The sequence below is a fragment of the Elaeis guineensis genome, chromosome 5 (assembly GCF_000442705.2).
Source record: "Elaeis guineensis isolate ETL-2024a chromosome 5, EG11, whole genome shotgun sequence".
NCBI classification, from domain to species: Eukaryota; Viridiplantae; Streptophyta; class Magnoliopsida; order Arecales; family Arecaceae; genus Elaeis; species Elaeis guineensis.
Genome location: NC_025997.2, coordinates 9690751 through 9713003, shown reverse-complemented (window position 1 = coordinate 9713003; position 22253 = coordinate 9690751). Strand labels below are relative to the sequence as shown.

The window sequence follows — 22253 nt, the reverse complement described above, 5'->3', positions numbered from 1 at the left end:
TTGAGGTTCGTTGTTGAACCGTGCACGTACCCGATCTCTATAAATATTCACTCAAGCTCGGACTAGGATGCTTTCTCCATCTTCGATCCATCTACTCCTAAATGGATCTACAAGCTCCTAGATCAGCTTTGAATCTGATCTCCGATAGGATTTCGCTCGGTGCTAGTTCGCAGCCTTCTTATTTTGTCACGTAGATCGGATAGATCTCAATACTTCGAGACCACCAGATGGAACGCCCAACACCTTTGGATGTGAGAGAGGATCAGAGATCAGGAAGGAGAGAGGAGATGGCATGGAGAAGAGGAGAGGAGGTGTGGAGAATTTCTTAGGATGAGCACTAGTGTTAAACCGTTTGATAGGGGCCCTTTTACAGACATTTGATTGGATCAAATGTCTTAAAGCAGAAGGACTCTGCCAAGGTACTGTCTCATTTGATTTCTCCCCTCATTTTGTCGCACAAAATCATTGAGGAATTCAGATGTGGCGAGTGCAAGGGATAAGGATTGTTGTCGCCCAAGTCAATCCTCTCTTATTCAAATTCGAAAGCTTCAAATTCGAATTCAAATTCAAATCTGAATTTGAATTCAGATATAACCACTTTCTTCTTATCCTTATCATCTTAAATTAAATTTGAACTCTTCAAATTCAAATGAGCTTTATCCCTATCCTTTCTTCTTATCCATAAGGTGGCACCCCTTTTGATCTCATCCATTTGGGGCATCCCATCTAATCTCTCCTGAATATTTCACGTAGAAAAGTGGGGTTCCAACTATCCTTTCTACAAAAAAAAATTATGATGAAAATTGTGGGGTGCCAATAGTATATTTCACATAGAAAAGTACGGTGCCAACCATCTTTTCTGTGAAGAAAATTCATGATGAAAAATGTAGGGCACCAATAGTTCTCCATCATTTAATTCTTACATGCAAGACTTGCTTCAGTGACTCCAACTCTTGTTGCCCAAAATGAGCTCGCTTGGATTTGGTCAAATCCTATTCAATAGAGAACCTAAATCAAGTAGGAGAAAATGAGTTTAACCATATGCTAGCATGGCTTCCTTAAACCCAATGCTAGGACTTAATTAATCCTAATCCAATTAGATATACTTAGCCCAATTATGCAATTCTAGACCAAAATCTTTGTTTGTGTGATCTCATAGGTCTAACTCTGTTTGATAGTGAGATATATTGTGATCTCTATCAGTAATATCATCGAAACTCTTTCAATGGATCAGAACTCTTTTCAATTCAACCAATTAAGTATCATTGATCATCAAAATGATTCTTAATTAGTCTTACAATCTATCAGTGAGATCTAGCAGTTTGTGATGGCAACCCAGCAAAACTAAATGATGAATCTCTAGATGTAATTATCATATGATTCGATTCTTCTATCATGAATTCCGATAAGATATAAGTTAAGGATAACCTGTCAAACCTAATTCTTATCATATGTTAGAGTCAATTAACTCGAATCTAATGTGAAATCTAATAGAAACACCTTTCTATTTTTTTATATTGCTATAGCCATGGGCTTTAAGACTCAACCTCATGATCTATATAAGACTACTCATCTATCAAGATCGATAGATCCCATCTTGATACATATCCTATTCCTACACTGAGTTTACTGTAGCTAATTATATCTCAAGACTCCGTATGGCTAAGAGACTGAGTTATGATGTACTCAAACTACAGCAGTCTCACTGTGAACAGTCGAGGCACCTAGGGCTATTCATAATTCAGTTTCAGAGCGAAAATTGATTCGAACCGAATCGAAAAATTGAACCGAATATAGTTCGGTTCGATTTTTTATTTTTATTTTCAAGAATTTTAATTTTCAATTCGATTCGATTAAAAATTGAAAAATTTGAAAATCAAATTGAAAGCTGAAGTCATAATTTAAATTTATATTATTTACTGTTTTAAGAAATTGTTGGTTACATGGATGGATGATTGGATATTAGATTTGGTCTATTGTTATAATTTATTGTAATGCTTGATTGCTTGTTTGTATTGTAGATAACTAGTTTTTTATCCTGCATTGTGCACGGATTATAAAATCACATCATTTATTATGTGATAAAAAATAATTTATTAAAAAATATTTTGGATGAATAGTAAGAACATGTCCATTCATATTTCGAAGATCTATAACAGTAGACTTTAATCACCTAATTAAATAGACATAAGTAGATTTTAATGCCATCCATTAATAACATAATGCTTGCATTTGATGCTGGAAGAATGGTTAGATAAAAGAGTCCTAATACGCAGCATATGAAAAATTAGTTTTGATCCACATAGCATTTATGGATGAAAATTTGTTGCTGATGTGGACAGCTTACCTGACCACTCCATTTTCTCTCACTTTCTACTTTCATATATATATATATATATATATATATAAAAGATTAGATGTGATTTTTGAAATGTTATATGTTGTTTATTATCGATTTATCATTTATCAATTACCAATATGTCATTACTTAATAATTATTAATTTTTAATGTAAGAAATTATCAAACAATAAATTCAATAGATCCTGAATTTAATTAAATATAATATAATAAACTGATAATGAATCGGTAATAATTATTTGAATATATTATATTAAAAATAGATAATTAAAAATAAAAAAATTAAAAATTAAATAATCAAATCGAACCAAACCAAAATTCTCGATTCGATTTCGGTTTAGTTCCTCTCTTATTCAGATCGATTTTTGACTTTCATTTTTCTGTTATTTGATTTTCGGATTTGATCGATTCGGATCAGATCGGATCAATTAAAATCGAATGAACAACTCTAGAGGCACCTTAGGTCAAAGAACTAATCACACTACCACAGTATCGAGTTAGTAACTGATGAAAAGATAGATATCATTGTGACTATTCGTGTTTGGTCACGCTCAGTACCCTTATTTCTCACAAATATTTGCACTTTCATTCCGATCTCTACACACTATAGTTTCAAGATTCATCTATCCTAAAAAATCGATTGTGTACCAATCTTTCTAGATCAAACACCATCTCCGTGATGATCCTACGATCGAAAGTAATTTATGAATTAATTATAACGATACATATTTCAAGTTCTCAACTCTTGAGAATATGTATCATTATATCCATTAACTCAATGGACGATTCAGAGATACTTAATAGTACAGATCTAAATGAAAATAAATTCAACTTTATTAATTTATAAGTCAATATTATAAAATATATCTTAAAAAAATTTTATAAGTATTGGTCAATCTGACTTTTAGTACAAACATTTAACAACTCCTCACTCTAAGACAATCCAACAACGGGTATAACCCAATTTTTTCCCTCTTATTCCCTTGAGTTTTTAGAATCCCATTCTTGTGCCTGCAAGATATTGAGGCCATAAAGCTTGCTGGAGCTAGGGTAGGGGCCTAACCATTCTTCTATTCACTTGACTCTTCTTCTCTAAATTTTGAATGCCACTGCATGCTTTGATATATTGAAAATTAACTGAAAAGAGAAATTCCCATTCCATCCTAATTTTTGGTTGTCTTCTCTCCCTTTTTTTCAACCACCAGCACCACCATCGCTCCTTATTGATAAACCTCGACCATGATCCTCCCCGGCGGAGCCATGATCACTAGTGACCGGGATAGCATCCAAATTTATCAAATAATCCATGCCTTGTTTGCTTTGTCTTTGAAATTTTTTCTTCATCAGACTCCCATCACCGTTGGCAACTCTCTGCTGCCTGCCATAGGTGTGTGCTACCTCCTTTTGGACCACCACCTCCAGCCTTGTCTCTTTCCTTTTCAAGAAGGATGCAACAACCCTCTCTTTCGCCTGTTTTGTTCCTTTCTTGTGAATGGTAAGAGGCGTTCCTCCTCTATGATTACTAAAAAAAACTCCATTCATATCTTTCTCTCTCCCCCTGGTCCATGGGCTCCATTGAAGTTACATCTTCCTTTACGTATAGATCTAAGTTGATCTCAGCGACGAAGCATGAATCACTACCGCATCTATACAATACCGATCACCATGACCCTTATTAAGTATCTTTGAAATCCACTATTGATAATTTCTGTCGAAAAATCTTGATCTTTATCGGACTCCTACTTCATGATTCATTAATTGAATTATTTAGATCCAACCCATCCAAAGCCATCAAACACCGTTATCCGACCAACCGTGCTCTTCTCTCTCTTGAATTAGTACTATTAAAATTATTGAATAGAAACTAATTATATTTTTGATATTTTTTAAATATGTTTATCAGATTTGTCTAGTGAATTTTGGAGGTTCAAATGGAAGATGTAAGTATAAATCTCATGCTCCTTATTAATTTTTAAACCATCATATATTTTTCATGCATATGTTTTATCATCGATAGTAGCATATTTTTTAAAAATAAAAGATCAACATATATATTATAAAAATTATGTTTTGTTATGAAAAATAATTCTATAAATATTTTTAATAAAGATAGCTAGTGAAAAATGAATCTTATCATATCATTTCGTATTTTTCTAGCTACTTACGTATATATTTAAAAAAAGATATAAATATTTTTAAATGCTCTTAGATAGTTATGTATGGCCTTTAGAGTCAGGGTAGATTGACACTCAGAATCAGTTTCATATGAAACATAATCCTACAAAAGGGTATCAAGTTAGCCTATAAACTACAAAACATAATGTTTTGGTAATTATGAAACATAATACTGTTACAGGTATAAAAAACTTTAGCACGACTATCTCTAAGCAATGCTTGGCTAAATAGTAAAAATGATTTATAATTTTATTTACAATATATATTTAGAATCATATTTATAAAATATTGATAATTTGTACATGATTCACTTTATGACTTGCTTTATCATATAGTACTATGAAATATTCTATTAGTTATTTATTCTAAACGCTGCTTTGATTCATGCAAAAATTTATACTTGATCCAATAAGATAGTATAATTTTTACTTACTAAACTGTGTAGCTCACATCTTTTTTTCTTTTTCATATGAATGAGATCACTAGAATTGAAGAATGGTTAAGGCTTGGAGTTTGTGCTGAAAAGCTTATGGATTTTGTAGCAGAAGTTTTTCTTAAATAGATTAATTTGTAGGTGGTGGCTTTTTGAATTTTAAAATTATGAATTTTGATATTTAATGTTGGATTTAGTTGTTCTAAACCAATATTTATTTAATTATTTCATGGATGATAAATTTGGATCCATTGCTCTATATGCCATTGAGATAAATTTGTATACAATAATATTATGGTTAGATTTGTGTTATTATGGGCAGTGCCCCATGGTAGCATAATCGTATTATGTCCCAAATTTACGACATGATATATAGGATATCCATCATCTAATGTAAATCTAATCAGATTTAATAAAGTTACAATCAAATGTAGTTAAGTCTACCTCTCCTCTCAAACATAAATGCAAAATTTAATGGACACCTTTGGAAAACCTCCTTGTAAATAACACATTAAAAGTAACTAACTGTTAAACTTTGTATATAGTACATGCAAGATGAAATTCAATTGTTGGATCTTTCTACCATTCTTATAGCTTTGTATAAATTATTTCTGGCTTGGCTCAATCCATAAAACCAATTTCAGACCTGATAGCTTCCAATAATCAATAATTTGAATAAATTTTGCCTAACTTATATATATATATATATATGTGTGTGTGTGTGTGTGTGTGTGTGTGTGTGTGTGTGTGTGTGTGTGTATTGAGAAAAGATAGATAATCTATGTTTACTGAGCAAATATATTCTAATTGCTGTCTAATGATAATTGATGTTTTAGTTATATAAAAATATTTTTACATAGTAATTGAACCCATTTGTAAATTATAAAATATGTCTAACAAGCTTGCATGAATTACAGGCCCTTAGCTATTACATGCTTACGTGCATCTGCACAAAAAAAACCGGTGTAGGTTGTTGATGCTCTCCATGGCTGAATTTTTTTTTTTTTAAAAAAAAACCTATTGGCTCTACAACAAAAGAAAAATCATTTCTAAGTCTGACCTTTCTCGTGTTAACTTGGCATGATATGAGTCGCATGTAATATAAATTTTTGAGTTTGTTCCCTCTCGGTCTAATTGGACGTTATAAGAGTCACAGTTATTTTATTTCGTCCAACATAACTCATCTAAGTTATTTAGGGGAATCAGTTGGGCAGTCTTTCTCAACAATAAAAGATATTAAAGTAGATTTCGTGAAAGAAGGAAAATGCATCCATCAACTACAAAGCGGAGGTAGGTGGACCAAGGATAGTAGTTACCTAGCTTTTCTGTTAAGAAAAAAAAGTAAATAAATAAATCCATGCTAGGAGTAGAAATTTTGTGAAGTATTTCATTAAAAAAAAATGATTTTCTTTTTCTAATGCATTCGTGATAAAATATTAGGGATGGTAATGAGTTTGATATAAGTCAGATAGGTTACCATTTCTATTCATCTTTTATTTGCCTCGTAATAGAGTAAGGTGTATAAAATCTGAAGGCGAGATAGAACGGATAGAATTAAATGGGATATGTTGGATGGATCAGTTCGGATAAAGTTATAAAAATTATATTTTACATATAAATTATTTTTTTTAAAAAAATATTTGTGAATATATATATATATATACTCAAGACGGGTTCAAGATGAATTTTTTCATTATCTATATTCACTTTGAATCTATTATGGGGTCGGATAAAATCCATGTTATGTAGATCAGATTAGATAGATTGCCCAATAGGATGAAGTAATTTGCCATCTCTATCAAAAAGAGATCATATTTTTGAAGCTCAGCTATCAAACTGCAAGCATCTCATGATTTTGCAGCAAAAGCAAGTAGGTTGGACAAATGGTATCTTGTTAGACTTTCCTTTTTTTTTTTTTTTCTTTTTCTGAAGATGACTTTTTTTTTCCTCCTTTTTGGGTAAAATTTCAAAGATGACCTCTAATCAAAAAATAGTAGAATATGAACCATCTATTCTAAGTCAACATCACTGGAAAATGAAAAATGATTATATTATCATAATATATCAAATAAAGAATGATAAATACAATTCGCCATCCATCATAGGTCCCCATCCCCCACCCAAAAAAACAAAAAGAAATCAAGATCACCTAATTACCACAACAAAAAACTGGAGGAGGAAAGGATGATCAATTGACCACAACCATCTATACTATTTCATGCAACTCTTAACCCAATCATGTACATAGTTTGACATGCATGAACATGACCCAATCATATTTGATCGAGTCTAATTAAATAAAAAAATCTTATACCTAATTCAACTTTGATACTGGAGTTCATTTTCAAGATTAAGACAAAACCCAGCAGCTGAACTTTAAATGTAGGTCAACTACAAATTGCGATGCCAATCGATCACATTGTTTAATTATAAGTCCAATGGCATTACGTTGCCACTATCACGTAGAATTATGATATGATCCAATGCAAGATTTGTTATTAAGGGTTGTTCTTATAATGGAATAGAAGGCTCTTATTTGATCATTAAATTGAATAACAAGGCTTGGCTATATTTTCCATGAAAACCGGGACCATTGCTGTACCTCATCCAGTAGGGGACATCGTAGACAAAATTCCACAAAGGAAATGCACCCACCTCTATGCTTCATATCGTCTCTTTTAAGCAAGGGCCTGCATGCCATCTTCCGAATCTAATAATTTATTAGCTGTACAAACTCTTGCCCCTCTCTAAGCTGTTACTCCAACATAAACTAGCATGGAAAAATTTGAGTTGCCTGAACACTCCTGTCTCCTAAACGGGTTCTTCGTAGTTTGCAACATTTAAGCCACGTTTGATTGACGGAAAGTGAAAAGAGGAGATAGTTTTTAAAAAATGAAGAGAAGATCTCTTATTTGATTAAAATTTTAAGAAAAAAAAAAAGTAAAAGAAGTTCTTTTCATAAATTTTTTTTTCATATTTCATGAAGTAAAAACCCACGGAAAGAATGGAAAGTAATGATTTTTTTCTTACTCAAAATATTTTTTTAAGATTTACGGTTAAAATTTTACAAAATATCAATAGAAGATTATGATAAAATACCAAATAATAATATAATATTATATTTATATATCTTAATATTTATATGAATATGATATTAATATTAAATTATAATATTTATTTTATTTTCATATTATTTTAATATTTACATTAGTATAATATTTATATTAATATATTAATATTAATATTAATTTAATATTATATTTATATCTATATTAATAAATTTATTGTATTAAAATATTAATATTATATAATATATATTATATTATATTAATATAATAAATTATTATGGTCCAATATTATATTATAATATATTAATATTATATTTATATTTATATAAAGTTTAGAAATAATAAGGTATGATTTTATATTTATTAAGAAGATAATAGATATTTTATATAATTTTTTTAAAAAAATAAATATTTAATCAAATATTAACTATTTTATAATAAATTATTTTTAATGATCAATTAAATATGTTAAAATTATATTTTTATTTTTTTAAAATTTTTAAAAAATAATTTAAAAAAATATTTTTTACGTATCAAATATATATATATATTTTTATCATCATCGTCTTCTTCGAGACGAGGTGATGGTTACTTCTGGACGTCAGGCGCGCCTCTTCCTTCACCACTGTACTGAAGACAGGAGGGACGTTGGTGCCTTTTGTGCTCTAAAACAGTGCATTGTCCAATGGATCGAACAGAGGGCATGTTCTTGATTGGGCCAATGCCTACCCGACCCAAGCCCGGGCCTGGGCCTTACACGAATCCTGTTGGGCCAATCTGAATTTAATTGAAGCTTAATATTTCAAGTTTTCGTACCATGGCTTCAATTTTTTAATAAGTATCATATATTCTCGTTAACAATCATTTAATGATCATAAAAGTAAATTGATAACATAATTGGAAATGCCAATTTTATTTTTTCAGCAGTCCATAAATAAGTATCTAATTTCAAGCTCTATTTGGACTCGAGTTTGGACACTATTATGGAAGCCGTTCCAGCTGGAGTCGGACCAGTAATATACTCAAATCTAATCTATGAGTTCTTTATTATTTTACATACGTAACCTTCCAAGCATTAAAATTTATGTGAATATTTTTATAAAATTAATATTTACATATTATCTTCATAAAATATTTATTATATATATTTATTTATTTATTTTTATAGATGTACTCATGCTATTTAAAGTCATTAAGAAATTAATAGATTAAAATTAAAATGATTGAAATATTCTTGATAAGTATACATATAAAAAGAAATATTTATAAAGATATACATGCACATAGCAATTTTATGAATATTCATAAAATTTTATATATATAAGAGAATGTACATGCAAAAATATTCTTAACTTTTTTATATAAATATCCTCTTAAATATTGAATTTCCATGAATACCTTCTCAAAATTGAGTTTTATATGTTGTCCTCATAAAATATTAGTTTTGCATGAATAGCTTTGATATAGCAGTTCAATTGATGTCATTAGCCATGATCATATTTATTTAAATTAAAAATTAATCAAATTATGAAATTATTTTTTTATTTCAAAAATGGATGATAGATTAATGGATATAATTGAAAATTTATCCAGACTAGTTGAATTCCTCCTCTTTCTAATAATATATATATATTTTTTGTAATGCAACCATCGAATCAATTTTTTCTTGAGCTAAAAGATATTGATGAGCAAACACTAAATTAGTCTGAATATTAAAGTATATAAATAAAAATAAAATTATATATATATATATATATATATGTTTAGTTATATGAATATTTTTATAACATTATTATTATATGTATATTCTTATAAATATATTTTTTTACATATTTATCTATTAAAATATATTTATTTTAATTTTAAACCGATGATTTTAGTATTAGATGGCGCTGTTACGTATTCCTATATGCACTGACACATGCAAAACAGATGACCCCTCCTTTATTTGAGTTCAAATTCGGTCCAAAATCTTTCGGGCCCTTGGCCTGACCTAAAATCGGTCCGGCCCAGATTTAATTTCAACCCTAATCATTTCTTTATAATGCGACACAAGTAAAATTCTTTGTGCACCATGAGCGGTGTACAAAATTCAACGTGGAGTACATCATCTTAGATTGATCTACGTAATCATCATTTTTTAACACATATTTAATGTCTGCAAGTCAATTTTTTCGTTTAAAAATTTTGTATGACGAAAATATTTTTATTTTTTGAAAAAATTATGACATTCTATATGCACATTATAACATCCTGCATCCAAAAAGTCATAAATTTTATCCACAGGATGTTATAATATAATGCAGAATGTCATAATATACACAAGATGTCATAATTTTTTAAAAATAGAAGTATTTTCATTAATCAAAAATTTCAAACGAAAAAGTTATTTGTAGGTATTAAATATGTATTAAAAAATAGTTGGATAAAAATATTTTTTTATATCATGATATTTTAGGTCATAGATCATATTATACCACAGAATGTCATAATTTTTTCTAAAAGACAGAAATATTTTATAATATAAAAATTTTAAATAAAAAATTATTCTATAAATATTAAATATATATTAAATAATAATAATTATATGAATCAATCAAATGAGGTGACGTGCTCCATGTCAGTTTTTTGCACCACCCGGCGTACAAAGAATTTTTCTTTGGCACAAATGACCCCTTCCTTATTTGAGTTCAAATTCGGTCCAAGATCTTTCGGGCCCTTGGCCTGATCTAAAACCGGGCCGGCCCGGGTCCAATTCCAGCCCTAATCGTTCCCTTATAATGCGGCGCACGAGGGCAAACACTCTCGCCGGAGCCTCTCTTGCGAAGGCTCTCGCACAACAGTTGAAATCTCTGGCTCCTCTTTGTTCTTTCAAGAATCAGTCGATTCGCTCTCTCTAGAGGGATTAAGGTATTTCTGATAGCTTATCTGTATTTCCACACGCTTCAAGAATTTCTTATCATTTTCCCATTTTTCCACAAAAAAGAGGTAGATTTTGGTCCTATTGTTCGAGATTTAGGGTTTTCTTTGATCTCATACATCTGGCGATTCGATGTTTTTGATTATTCTACCGTTTATTTGTTTATTTTCTTAATCCTTACGGAGGGTTTGATGATTCTTTTTTCTTCCCTGGTTAAATGCAATAACTGGTACTGATTCCTTTCCTGTCTTTTGTTTAGGGTCAGGCTTGTTCCTTTTTCTGAGGATTGAAGGGACGATTAATATGGCTGAAGAAAACCCAGCTGAGATGAAGGAGGAGGTGCCGGAGGTAAATTTCTGTAGTCTTTTGTTCGTCAGTTTCTTTTTTTTTTAAAAAAAAGATTTATTCTTTGTGTATCAGTCAGGCTTGCTTTGTTGTTGGAGTGAAGAACATATACGTGGTCACTGTGAAACTAGGGTTAATGTTGTACAATGGGAATAAGAACCACACTTGTGGTTTTTTTCTTGATGCATCTCCAATAATTTGTGACAATTTTGCAAGTATAATTGTGTTTTCGTGTCCTTTTTCTTCGTGGGGAAAAAAAATCAATGTCATGTATTCGTGGTAATTTGTTGTAGGTTGCCCCCTTCGATCCTACAAAGAAGAAGAAAAAAAAGAAGGTGGTAATTCAGGATCCTGCTGATGATGCGGATAAACTAGCTGAGAAAACAGAAAATTTAACAGGTGCGCTTGTACTTGAACTGGTAAAAAAAATGTTCTAGAGCTGAGTTTGGTGGGCAGAATGACTCTATTTCTAAAAACTATATGACTTTTTTAATGACGCTTAAAGATGACAATTTGTGAAGTTACCTGTGTATTTTCATAATGCAGTTGCTGAGTCCGGTGAATTAAGCTTTGTTGGCATGAAGAAAAAGAAGAAGAAACGGGTCAGATTACACACAGATCATATGATGTAGATTGGATCCCCCCCCCCTCCCCTTAAGACAGCATCCTTGGTAGGATGATGTTAACTTTATGGTACCATGTCATTTCAGGTGGAGACTGATGAAAATGGGGACACTGGAGAAGACCTTAGTGGTAAGGACTTGAATTTGTGTGTGCAATACTCCTTGTAGAAAATGAGTCATTTTTTGGACCCAAAGAACCAGGAGAGTTTTACTTAGCATGTTCCATCATAGTAAGCTATCTGTTAGGTCTCCTAAAGTAGTACCATATGTAGAACTAGTGATCATTTCACTGATGTTTAGGTGACCAAATTGGAGAGGATGAGGAAGGAGAGGGCATTGTTCTAGGAGATGCTCGATACCCTTGGGAAGGAACTGATCGTGATTACAAGTATGAAGAGGTCTGTTTTTTTCATCATGTTGTGAATTCGATTCCTATGTTGGTCTTCTCTTTACTCATGCTTTGTTCTTAGAAGGCAGCGACTCTGACTATGAGAATGATAGTTGCATATAATTCCATTTTATTGGATTGAACTCTTCAAGTTTTTATAACTTTCAATATCTTGTTTTTAGATATTTTTGTTATAATGTGGTTAGTTTACAATCCAAGTTTTAGCAAGAGTTAATGGTGATTGATGCACACATAAGAAGATGCTAATTCTGAAATGTCAACCTGGTTGAATGGGTGATGCAGTATATTAATAGGCTAGGGTAGCAAGATGATGGGCTAAAAATTTTTAAAAAGATATAAAGCTTGAGAAGGAATAATGGGTAACTTTGAGATAATCTAGAAGAAAGGTAATTGGAACAAGCAAATGTATTTGATGTATTTATGATTATAAAATTTCTTTATCATGGGATGTGTCTCTAACATATAAGCTGAGCCACTGTATTGATCTTGACCTTTAATTTGATCAAACTGATTATAGGCTTCAAGACCTAAATAGCTGCTCCGTACCATTCGTATATCACTATAGCTCTTATTTGCAGTTTGTTATTCATTTTTGATACCCACAATGTTCAAGTTAGCTAAAACACACAAAAATTCATTGATTTCTTTAATTCCTTAAATGGATAAATGTACATGAACTTAAACATCTAGAAAGGCACCAGACTAGGATGCACAAAGACTATAGGTTCTATCTCATTGCATATGTAATTCCACAAGCTTAATTAGGAACCAGATTCTGCCGCTTAAAACCCCTGACTCACTGGTATGTAGACATAAGTATTGCAAAATAAGTATGTAGACATGTGTATCTATTGCTAAAATTTCTCTCTTGCAAACAAAGAGGACACTTTAATTTATGCACTTTTTATTTTTCTTTATTGTTCATCTCATCCAGTGTAAAACAGACTCACTGTACTTCTGTTGGATAACCATCATAACCATGAACAACTGAGTTTAGTCATAACTATTTGGGGCTGGCTTTATGAATCCTCATTTGCCAAGAATTCCTGTTTAGAGCTCCAGAGATCCACATACTTCTTTGTACTAGAGCGCATGTACATTTATTTGTTAAAAAAAGAGTTTCTTGTCATCCTGAATGAAAGCAAGAGGCAACTCCAGAAGTCTCAAATGAATGATTTTGATGGTGCATTACATTGAGAACTACGCTAAAGGCAGATGAATTTTGAAGTCACGCATTGCTGCTAGTGGTATCTTGCAACTTCTGTTTGAACTGTCATTTGTTGGACCTATGTAAGTGAGTATGCAACAAGGATATAGAGGAACTATGACTCTTAGGCATCTTGAGAAATTGGTTGTGACAAATGGCCAAGATCAACTATGAAATCTACATTTTACATGTATATCATTAGAATTTGGAGAACATGTGATAAAAAATTTCCCATAATACATGAGGAATTCGTCTAATAAATGAAAATCAAATAATAAAAAAGGAAACCAAAAATTTATCTCAAATAGTCATGGTGCTTGGTCCTACTGGCAGCCCACCCAGCCAACCCCCCCCCCAACCCCACCCCCCCCAAAAAAAAAAAAAAAAAAAAAAGAATAGCATGCTATTATGTCGACGATCTCCAAGATCTGTGAGAAACCTTTACATGTTTTATCTTTATTTTTTTAATTTTTACAATCTATGGTGCAATATTTATGGCTTTACTGAAAGGACTGACAGGGACTGTTGTTTAGAAGTTACAGATGACATTTTAACCAGCATCTTCTGACTAGAAATAGGTTTACATGATTCATAGAGCTATATTTTGCTAGTTCTTGTTGCTGAACTGCATTGATTTCTATGTTGATGCATAGCTGTAGCATCTGATGGTTATCTAACTTCCTTTTTCTAATGGTTTCTTACTTATTCATGCCTTGCCCTTTAAAGAATTTTGACTCTTTTACAGTTAATATCAGAAGGCTGATGTTTATTTTGATCATGCAGCTATTGGATAGAGTATTCAATATATTACGTGAAAATAATCCAGATCTTGCTGGAGATAGGCGTCGGACAGTGATGAGGCCCCCACAAGTTCTCAGAGAAGGAACTAAGAAGACTGTTTTTGTAAATTTCATGGACTTATGCAAGACGTATGTATTGCATACCTTTTATATTCTTATATTTCATTAGTTTTAGATGTAATCACTGATTTCCACCAGATATTTTCTTTGGTTGTGTATGCTGTTTATAATATTATACTGTTGATGTCCATTTTTCTTCAGTCTTTAAACCAAGGTAGTGACATTTTCCAAATTTTGAAAAGACATCATTTTTATCAACACTGGGCAATAAATCATGGAATTTCAGCTTGCATATGCTTATTTCTAATGAAATGTTGATGTCACAAGGAACTGGGTGGGGGAATGATGGAGAAAGAGAGAGCTGATTATTGGGGAGAAAACAAATATCATTAAGGTTTCCCTTTTCAGTCAAAATGTAAATATTAATTTGAATATCTGTTAAATTATTATTATTTTTTTTTGAAATTATTATTGCCACTTAGGTTGTTGATAAGGCCCAGGAGAAGAGTCGTTAGGGAAGCAAAAAGTTGCTTCAGTGACTTTTAGGTTTATTGTTCTTTGCTGATGCAAATGCCTGTCTTTAGTTTGATGACAATGATAATGCATGTAAATGTAGAAATATGAGCAAATGGAAGTTGCAAGGAGGTACTATTTGTTTGTAGAGTGTTTGTGCATTATTATTATTATAAGTGAAAAGGATAATCATGACCATTCTCTCTTTTGCAAGTGGGAATGTAGATTTCACATAAATAAAAGGAAGCTTGTAGGGCATCACTGGTAGAAATTTTAGCAACCTCGGGAATATGGTAAAGGTGTTATGTACAGAATTGCTAATACCATTCTTTGTATCATTGGTGCAAAAGTACCTAGTGCTTAGTATTTAATTCCTATACCATTCTTTGTATCATTACTACGCAACCAAATTATCTTGATCATTTACAAAAGTGATTCAGAAACTAGTAGCATGTTAATTTTGAATTGCTTCATACAAATGATCACAGTAAGGTATCAAGGGAAGCTAATCTGGGTCATCTTTGCCCCTTCACGGAGTCTTGAAACTTTTTAATATTTGTGCCAAGCAATCTCTATCTTAGTGGTAGTGACTGGTTTTTCACCTTGTAGTTCCCGACCGGGATATATATAATTGTCTATAATTTTAATGCACATAAAGCGGTTGGAATAGGTTTTACCTAAACAACAAAAAGTTGTCTAAAGCCCCATCCCTCCCCTCCCAGGGAATTTTGATCCCAAATGTTGTGACCTTGTGAAGTGGGAGTATAATGTATTATAGTGATTGAATTAAGTCTTGAATATGCATGATGGACCCTGTAAAGAAGAAACTTCAATTTTTTTTTTTTTTTTGGAGCATATATTTGAGTGGGTGTGGGTGTGTGTATGATGACCAATGGTGGCAGGTCTTATTGGAATGACCCATAATGTATTTTGCATTGAAAAAATTGAGCTAAATTTACCGGTAGGGTTCAAGATCAGCTTTCTCTGCATATGGGTATGCATCTTAGATTGAAGTTCTATGATTTGAAGTTTTCCCAAATTCAATATGTCTTACTCATTTATGTTTTTAGACCATGATGAGTTGATAATGAACAAGAACTTTGCTGTTCCTTACCTCACATTATCTATTGTAGTTGTTGGTTTCTAAGCATGAATCTTCTATCACTGTAAGAACAACAAAAGAGCTGCCTGAAGCTACTTCTCTGTTTGCTGGTTTTTGTAAATATTGGCATACATTTGATACAAGTGGCTTTTTTGGAATACCTTTTTTCCTTGTACTACTAATGAGATGAAAATGGAATTAAGCATGAGCATCTTTGTCACCAGTTCAAAATTAATATGATACCTTTTGTCGAACATTTTTGATGAATTTTTGGGGCATAAGTGCAATTTTGTGGTCAAGAGATATGCAAAGACTGGTCATGGTTGTGTTTTTCTTTTCTTTACTTCTGTGGCACATGGTGCTTTATGAAAAATTTTGGCGAGGCAGGTGGTGACATCTGCTTCTTTCCTGGCCTTCTATGAAGGTTTTAATACCAATATCGAAGACTGTATTATTTTTTCATTATATTGGTATGGTACTGGTATCAACAGCAAGTACCAAAATTGATAACTTCAAAAAAATTGAAATCCGTTGGTACCAACTGGTACGACCAGTACGATACTGCTGATATGGATGGGTTCAGACCGGCATGGGGTATGTATCGATATAGCTGGTTTCAACATCCTAGTACTTGTACCAACCCCAATTTTGCATCAGAACGATATGGTATTGGTCATACCATCCTGCTCTGGTGGTTTTTGAAGCAATACATCATACCCTGATAGGTGTCAAATTGTTTATCATTATTAGTCATTCCTAAATCATGCAGTATAGATTATAGGTTGAGATACAGGTCAGGCAGAATTATCTGATATTGCATGACTGATGGTTGATTTTTCATAAACTAGATGCATTATTATTCTCGAAAAATGCAGCAATATCGGGAAATTGGACTTGGCTATCTTGAGTCATTTATGATTGCAATGTTTAAGCCAAAGGTTATATGGACTGTCTTTGTTCTGCCATATGTTCGATATAACTTGATCCGGTTGCGAACTACAGCTTTTCTTTGTATACCAAACAAAAGAGAGATCCCTTATTGTTGTTATTTGAACCTTTGCAACACATCAACTGGATGCTTGTTTGATTGTTTTTTAGATTTATTCTTTGTTGTTTCCTCTTTGTCAAGATTGTCACTTTCATATGCAGCACAATCTCTGTGCATAGAATCATGAATATACTCACTAAGCATGGATGAATATACCACGTTTGAAAGACATTTTTTTTTTAATTTTTAATTTATTGTTTTGAAAATCTACTATTTTTTTGGTCTTTATTTTTTCCATTTCTATATTTTTTTTGGTTATTCACATGCTAATGAAATTTTACTTGGTGTCCAGCATGCATAGGCAACCTGAGCATGTTATGACTTTCTTACTTGCTGAGATGGGAACAAGTGGATCCCTTGATGGGCAGCAGAGATTGGTGATCAAGGGAAGGTTTGCTCCAAAGAATTTTGAGGGTATCCTTAGAAGATATGTCAGTAAGTTTATTATCCTGATGTTAAAACTTACATTTTTGAAGTGATGTAACACTGTTACATTTTTCTTATTGTCTATTCTAATCTTGAAGTCTGCTTATATATCAGCACCTTTTGATGAGTAATTTATTATGGACCGATATATATATAACATATATAATATATGTATATAACATATATACATATATGTATATAACATATACATATGTATATATATATTATATATATATATATATATTGTATGTGTGTGTGTGTGTTATATTCAGTGAACGATTATTGTTAAATGAAACTCTGGTTGTTTTCACTATTCTAATGCATTGACAAGGAAAAGACATCAGAGACAGAACCGAAGAAATATTATGTTCATAGAAGTAATGATTCATCGTAAAAAAACTTTTCCTGCCTAGTAGTAAGGGTAGATTTTCAACATGCTAGTTTTAAATTGCCATCCTTTTGAGTTGGTGCATTTTAGTTGAAATGGACTGGAGCCTAGAATAAAGGGCTCAAAATATAAGAAATCTTGAAAAGTCATTTGAACAACATGTGGAGAATTATGGTGAAAACTCAAAAACAAGGATGTATGCTTTTTCCAATTCTCTGTTATGGCATTAAAAGTATTTAACATCCTCTTACGAAGAAAACAAGTGTTCGACATTCATTAATATATTATAAACTGTTGACAGATGATTAGATATAATATGGTAGGCATATATCCTTAAATGTGTTAAATCAGTCATTTTACATGAATACTAAGTGTCTTAATGTTATCTTTTAAGTAAAAGTTCTAAGGCCTGTCAATTCTTCAAGCAATTGTCACATTTAAAATCATTATGAGTACCTTACTACCTTTTTACTGGTGCAAGGACTAATTATCATTGATGTAATGATGTTATAATAGTACCTGGTCTGTTAGAAGAAAGATATACGCTGCTTGACTCCTGGATTGGTCAGTTATGCCATTTGTACTAGTTCAGACATATGATCAGTTTATTATTTCTAGTTACATATGAAGTGTATAAAGTGCGCCTAGTATTTGCAAATACTTCCATACGAGTAGTTACCCAATGTGAAGGACAACATCATGAAAATTGAATGATGCGTGAAAATATCGATGGCAGCATCGTGCGTGAGGGTTTATATCCTTATAAATCGATTGGTTCACTGTTAATTATGGATAACTTGTGCATAAATGTGATGCAAAATTAGTAATTTGTTTTCAAAGTTTTGGGTGCTTTCAATTATGGAAAACAGGAAGCAGGGCATTGTAATTTGATACTGGCTAGGCTCCAGAGTTTGAAGCTGACAAAAGAAATGGTATAAAATTGAAAATTCCACGAACTTCTCCATGGATGCCGATAGTTTATTATGTTGGTGCTTAGTGTTTATGGAGCTTAAATTTTGTGAGAATGGTGCTGCTATGTGACACTTTAAACACTACTTGGAAATTTTTTTTATGCTTTTGGTCCCAGAGGATGTCGGTAATCTTTAATTTGTGTAATTTTGACTCTTTTTTTCCCAGATGAGTATGTCATATGCAATGGCTGCAAAAGTCCTGATACAATTCTTTCTAAGGAAAACCGTTTGTTCTTTCTCCGCTGTGAGCAGGTAGGCACTCAATTTATTTTTTTCTTTGTATGTATTTGTTAAATTTTGAAAATTGATGTTCACACTCACTTTGCAATTAGCATACTTGTTGCTGCATTTGTCTTGCTTTTTTGTTTGGTGAGGCCTGCCTCTGACCGACCGATATAGTGCCTAACTGCCTACATTTCTTGACTCAGTTGTATGATAAGAATCTCCTGTCATTCTGAGGGAATGCAAGGAAGTGATATCATGCGCACACATAACCCCTCCAACTACACACAAGACACAAAAAGAGAAAAAAAAGAGAACCTAAGTGTCGTAAAACTCATTCTGTTTTATATGGTTAGGTGTTTCAGAGGTTCAAATGGTCTGATTGGATCTAGACCTCTTAAGACTGATATCCTACATCATTAGGATCAATATGATTGGATTTTAGTCCTTTCACTACCTCAATGAATTGGGTGGCTTTCTTTTCCCTCCCTATTTTCTCAAAAAGGACAATTGCTGTTACAGCTAGGACCCGACTATTTTTCAGTTCCAGTCAGTTTGGTTTTGACTTTGGTAGAAAAGGGAATTTAGTTCTTGGATTTTCCTTTTTCTATTTTTTTAAATCATTTTGGATTCTTTTTACTGCTTCTATCATTACTCGACGAGGCCTATGATGATCAACCAATATATTGCCTACATTGCTTGATTCAGTTGGATGATAAGAATCTCCTTTTATTCTGAGGCCATCTCATTAAAAAATCAAAAAAAAAAAAAAGCATTCTATTTTTATGGGTAGGTATTTCAGAGGTTCGAAAGGTCACATGGGGTTTAGACCTTTCAAGACTGATGTCTCACATCGCGAGTATCGTTGTTATTGGATTTTAATTCTTTCACTACCTCAGTGAATTGGGTGTCATTTTCTCCCTCTATTTTCTCCAAAAGTTCATATTGCTGTTGCAGCTTGGACCCGACTATTTTTCTCATCATTTCTGTTTGGCTTTTGAGTCCTTTGACTTTGGTTCGTAACTCAGAAAACACATTGTAATTTTGGGCATATCTTATTTCTTTGTTTTCTTTTTTAAAAATCAGTTTTGGATTGTTGTGACTGCTTCTGTCCTTTTATGTAATGAGGCCTATGATGATCAACCAATATGTTGCCTACATTGCTTGATTCATTTGCATGATAAGAATTTACCGTGATTCTGAGGCCTTAAAGAGTATGCAACCTATTAATCTCCCCTCTCCATCCCTATCCCCCTTCTCTCTCTCTCTTTCTGCGTGCGGTGTGTGTGTGTGTGTGTGTGTGCTGATGAACCCCTAGGCATTTCAGAGGCACTAACTGTCAGATTTGGTCGGGGTCTCTCATGATTGTGATCTGACATCAGTGGGACATAATATCGGATTCTTTTATTCCCATTATTACATCAGTGTGTTAGGTGGAGTTCCTTTACGTCTTTTCCCGAAAAACATTGGTTTGCTGTCATCATTTCAATGCACTTGTTTTCAGGTCCAGTCAGTTTGATTTAAAGTTGGGTTGGGTCGGAATACTTTAGAAAGCGCAGACTAGTTTTTGGGACTTCTTGTTTGCCTTTCTCGTTGAAAAAAATTAATCAGTTTTGGTATATGTTACTGCATATAACTCCATTTTTCCCCCAAAAAAAAAGAAGAAATCCTACAATGATCAGCTAGTATATTGCTTGGATCGCTTGATTTATTTGTTTGATAAGACTGTTGTATCATTCTGAGAGATCTTGGATGGAATATAAGGCATGCATGTCATAATGTGTTCTACCTTGCAACTCCAACATTCTGTTCATATAATTAGACCTTCCAGAGGTGCAAGGGATTATGTTCAGCTTGGAGGATCTCTCACTTAGGTTCTATATCGAGATTGGATTTTCTGACAGTATAGACTGCATTTTTGGTTTTGACAATTTGGTCTCAGATTGGGTTGGGTCTCGGTATCTTAGAAAAAGCAGTATACTCAGTTTCCTCCTTTTTTTCATGCGTTCTCCATTTTTGTTTTCACAGAGATTGCTTTTACTGCTTTGCATGTGATCATCCCAGCCCTCAGTACTGGCCTATGATGATAGCAAAATTATTGCCTACATTGTTTGGCTAAATTGTGATAATTGTTTGCAACCCACCTGAGGCCAGTGTATAAATGACCCGTTGTGCTATGGTTCTCTTTTACAAGTTTGCTGTTCTGTCATCGTGCTAAAATGGGGAGTTACATATACGTGTCAGTTGAGTGCAACCAAGTTGACTGTATCAGGCTTGATATGGCAGTGGTTGTCTGGACTAGCAGGTTAAGTAGATATAGGTTTTCTTATTCTTGGATATTTTATAATAGTGATCAGAAAGGTGTGCCTTTAAATTCCTCCAACAGTACTTTACCTCAGTCTGATGTCATTTAAACAAGCACCTACGGGGGGCCAACAAATCCATATTCAGAAAACAAAATGATGAATTATATACATGTTTTGAGCAGGAAAAAGTTGTATAGAGAAGCTGCCAAGCATACTGTAGTTAACCATCATCCCGTACTTTTTGAGCTTACCAAAGCATCCAAGAACCTAACTATTATTGTATTAGCTTGTTTGGGCTTGAAGCGATTACCCCATCATGTTCTTGTTCCTCATAAGCTGTAGGGTTCTTGTTGCTCAAATGTTTTTTTCTTTGAAAGAATTTGCAGTTTTTCTTTTCCTCTGATGCAATTGACGTTTAACTTGTTCTGAGTAGTGAATTATTGTTTCTGTATTTTTGGTTGCTGAGTTTGATATTCAAATTCCTTTTTTTTTTTTAATTTTTTGGCTGAATCATTTCATTTCTTTCTTTCAGTGTGGTTCTGCAAGATCAGTTGCACCCATTAAGGCTGGCTTTGTTGCAAGAGTCGGACGTCGGAAGGCTGGAACATGATTATATATTTTCTTTATTTTTATTGATCCTTGACCGACCATTAAGAAACAAATGTAGTGTTGTGCTTTACCTGTATATTTTCATTCAAATTTGCTCATAGTTTTGTCCTCGAGTTTTTGTTGTAATCTTCTCTTCATGTGTTTTATTTACTTGATTTTAATTTTTTATAACCAGTTTGACTGGCGATGCATATTGCTGAAGGTGCCTTTTCGTAGTTTTAGAGAATTAATTGCATGGTAGACCACCTCAGTTAAGATCCTTGTATGAT

General features: G+C 32.5%; 1 protein-coding gene and 3 non-coding genes across 5 annotated transcripts; all 4 read left to right on the top strand.

Moving 5' to 3' along the window:
• The first annotated feature begins 10811 nt into the window (after positions 1 to 10811).
• On the top strand, positions 10812 to 22243 carry LOC105044845 (eukaryotic translation initiation factor 2 subunit beta). 2 transcript variants are annotated; one of them, XM_010922881.4, is made up of 10 exons: positions 10812 to 10945; positions 11215 to 11303; positions 11594 to 11699; positions 11847 to 11902; positions 12011 to 12053; positions 12224 to 12321; positions 14323 to 14468; positions 17355 to 17497; positions 19014 to 19099; positions 21908 to 22243. In XM_010922881.4, exons 2-10 carry the CDS (start codon positions 11259 to 11261, stop codon positions 21983 to 21985), a joined length of 801 nt encoding a protein of 266 aa, XP_010921183.2. In that variant the 5' UTR covers positions 10812 to 10945; positions 11215 to 11258; the 3' UTR covers positions 21986 to 22243. The 2 variants fall into 2 exon arrangements, with proteins under 2 accessions (XP_010921183.2, XP_073113525.1); XM_073257424.1 differs by lacking the exons at positions 11594 to 11699; positions 11847 to 11902; positions 12011 to 12053; positions 12224 to 12321.
• Positions 19730 to 19814, top strand: LOC114914276 (small nucleolar RNA SNORD34). Its single transcript, XR_003801061.1, has one exon. It is a non-coding gene; the product is annotated as a small nucleolar RNA SNORD34 (small nucleolar RNA).
• On the top strand, positions 20194 to 20279 carry LOC114914274 (small nucleolar RNA SNORD34). Its single transcript, XR_003801059.1, has one exon. It is a non-coding gene; the product is annotated as a small nucleolar RNA SNORD34 (small nucleolar RNA).
• LOC114914273 (small nucleolar RNA SNORD34) lies at positions 21142 to 21224 on the top strand. The gene has a single exon (XR_003801058.1). It is a non-coding gene; the product is annotated as a small nucleolar RNA SNORD34 (small nucleolar RNA).
• Positions 22244 to 22253: the final 10 nt, after the last annotated feature.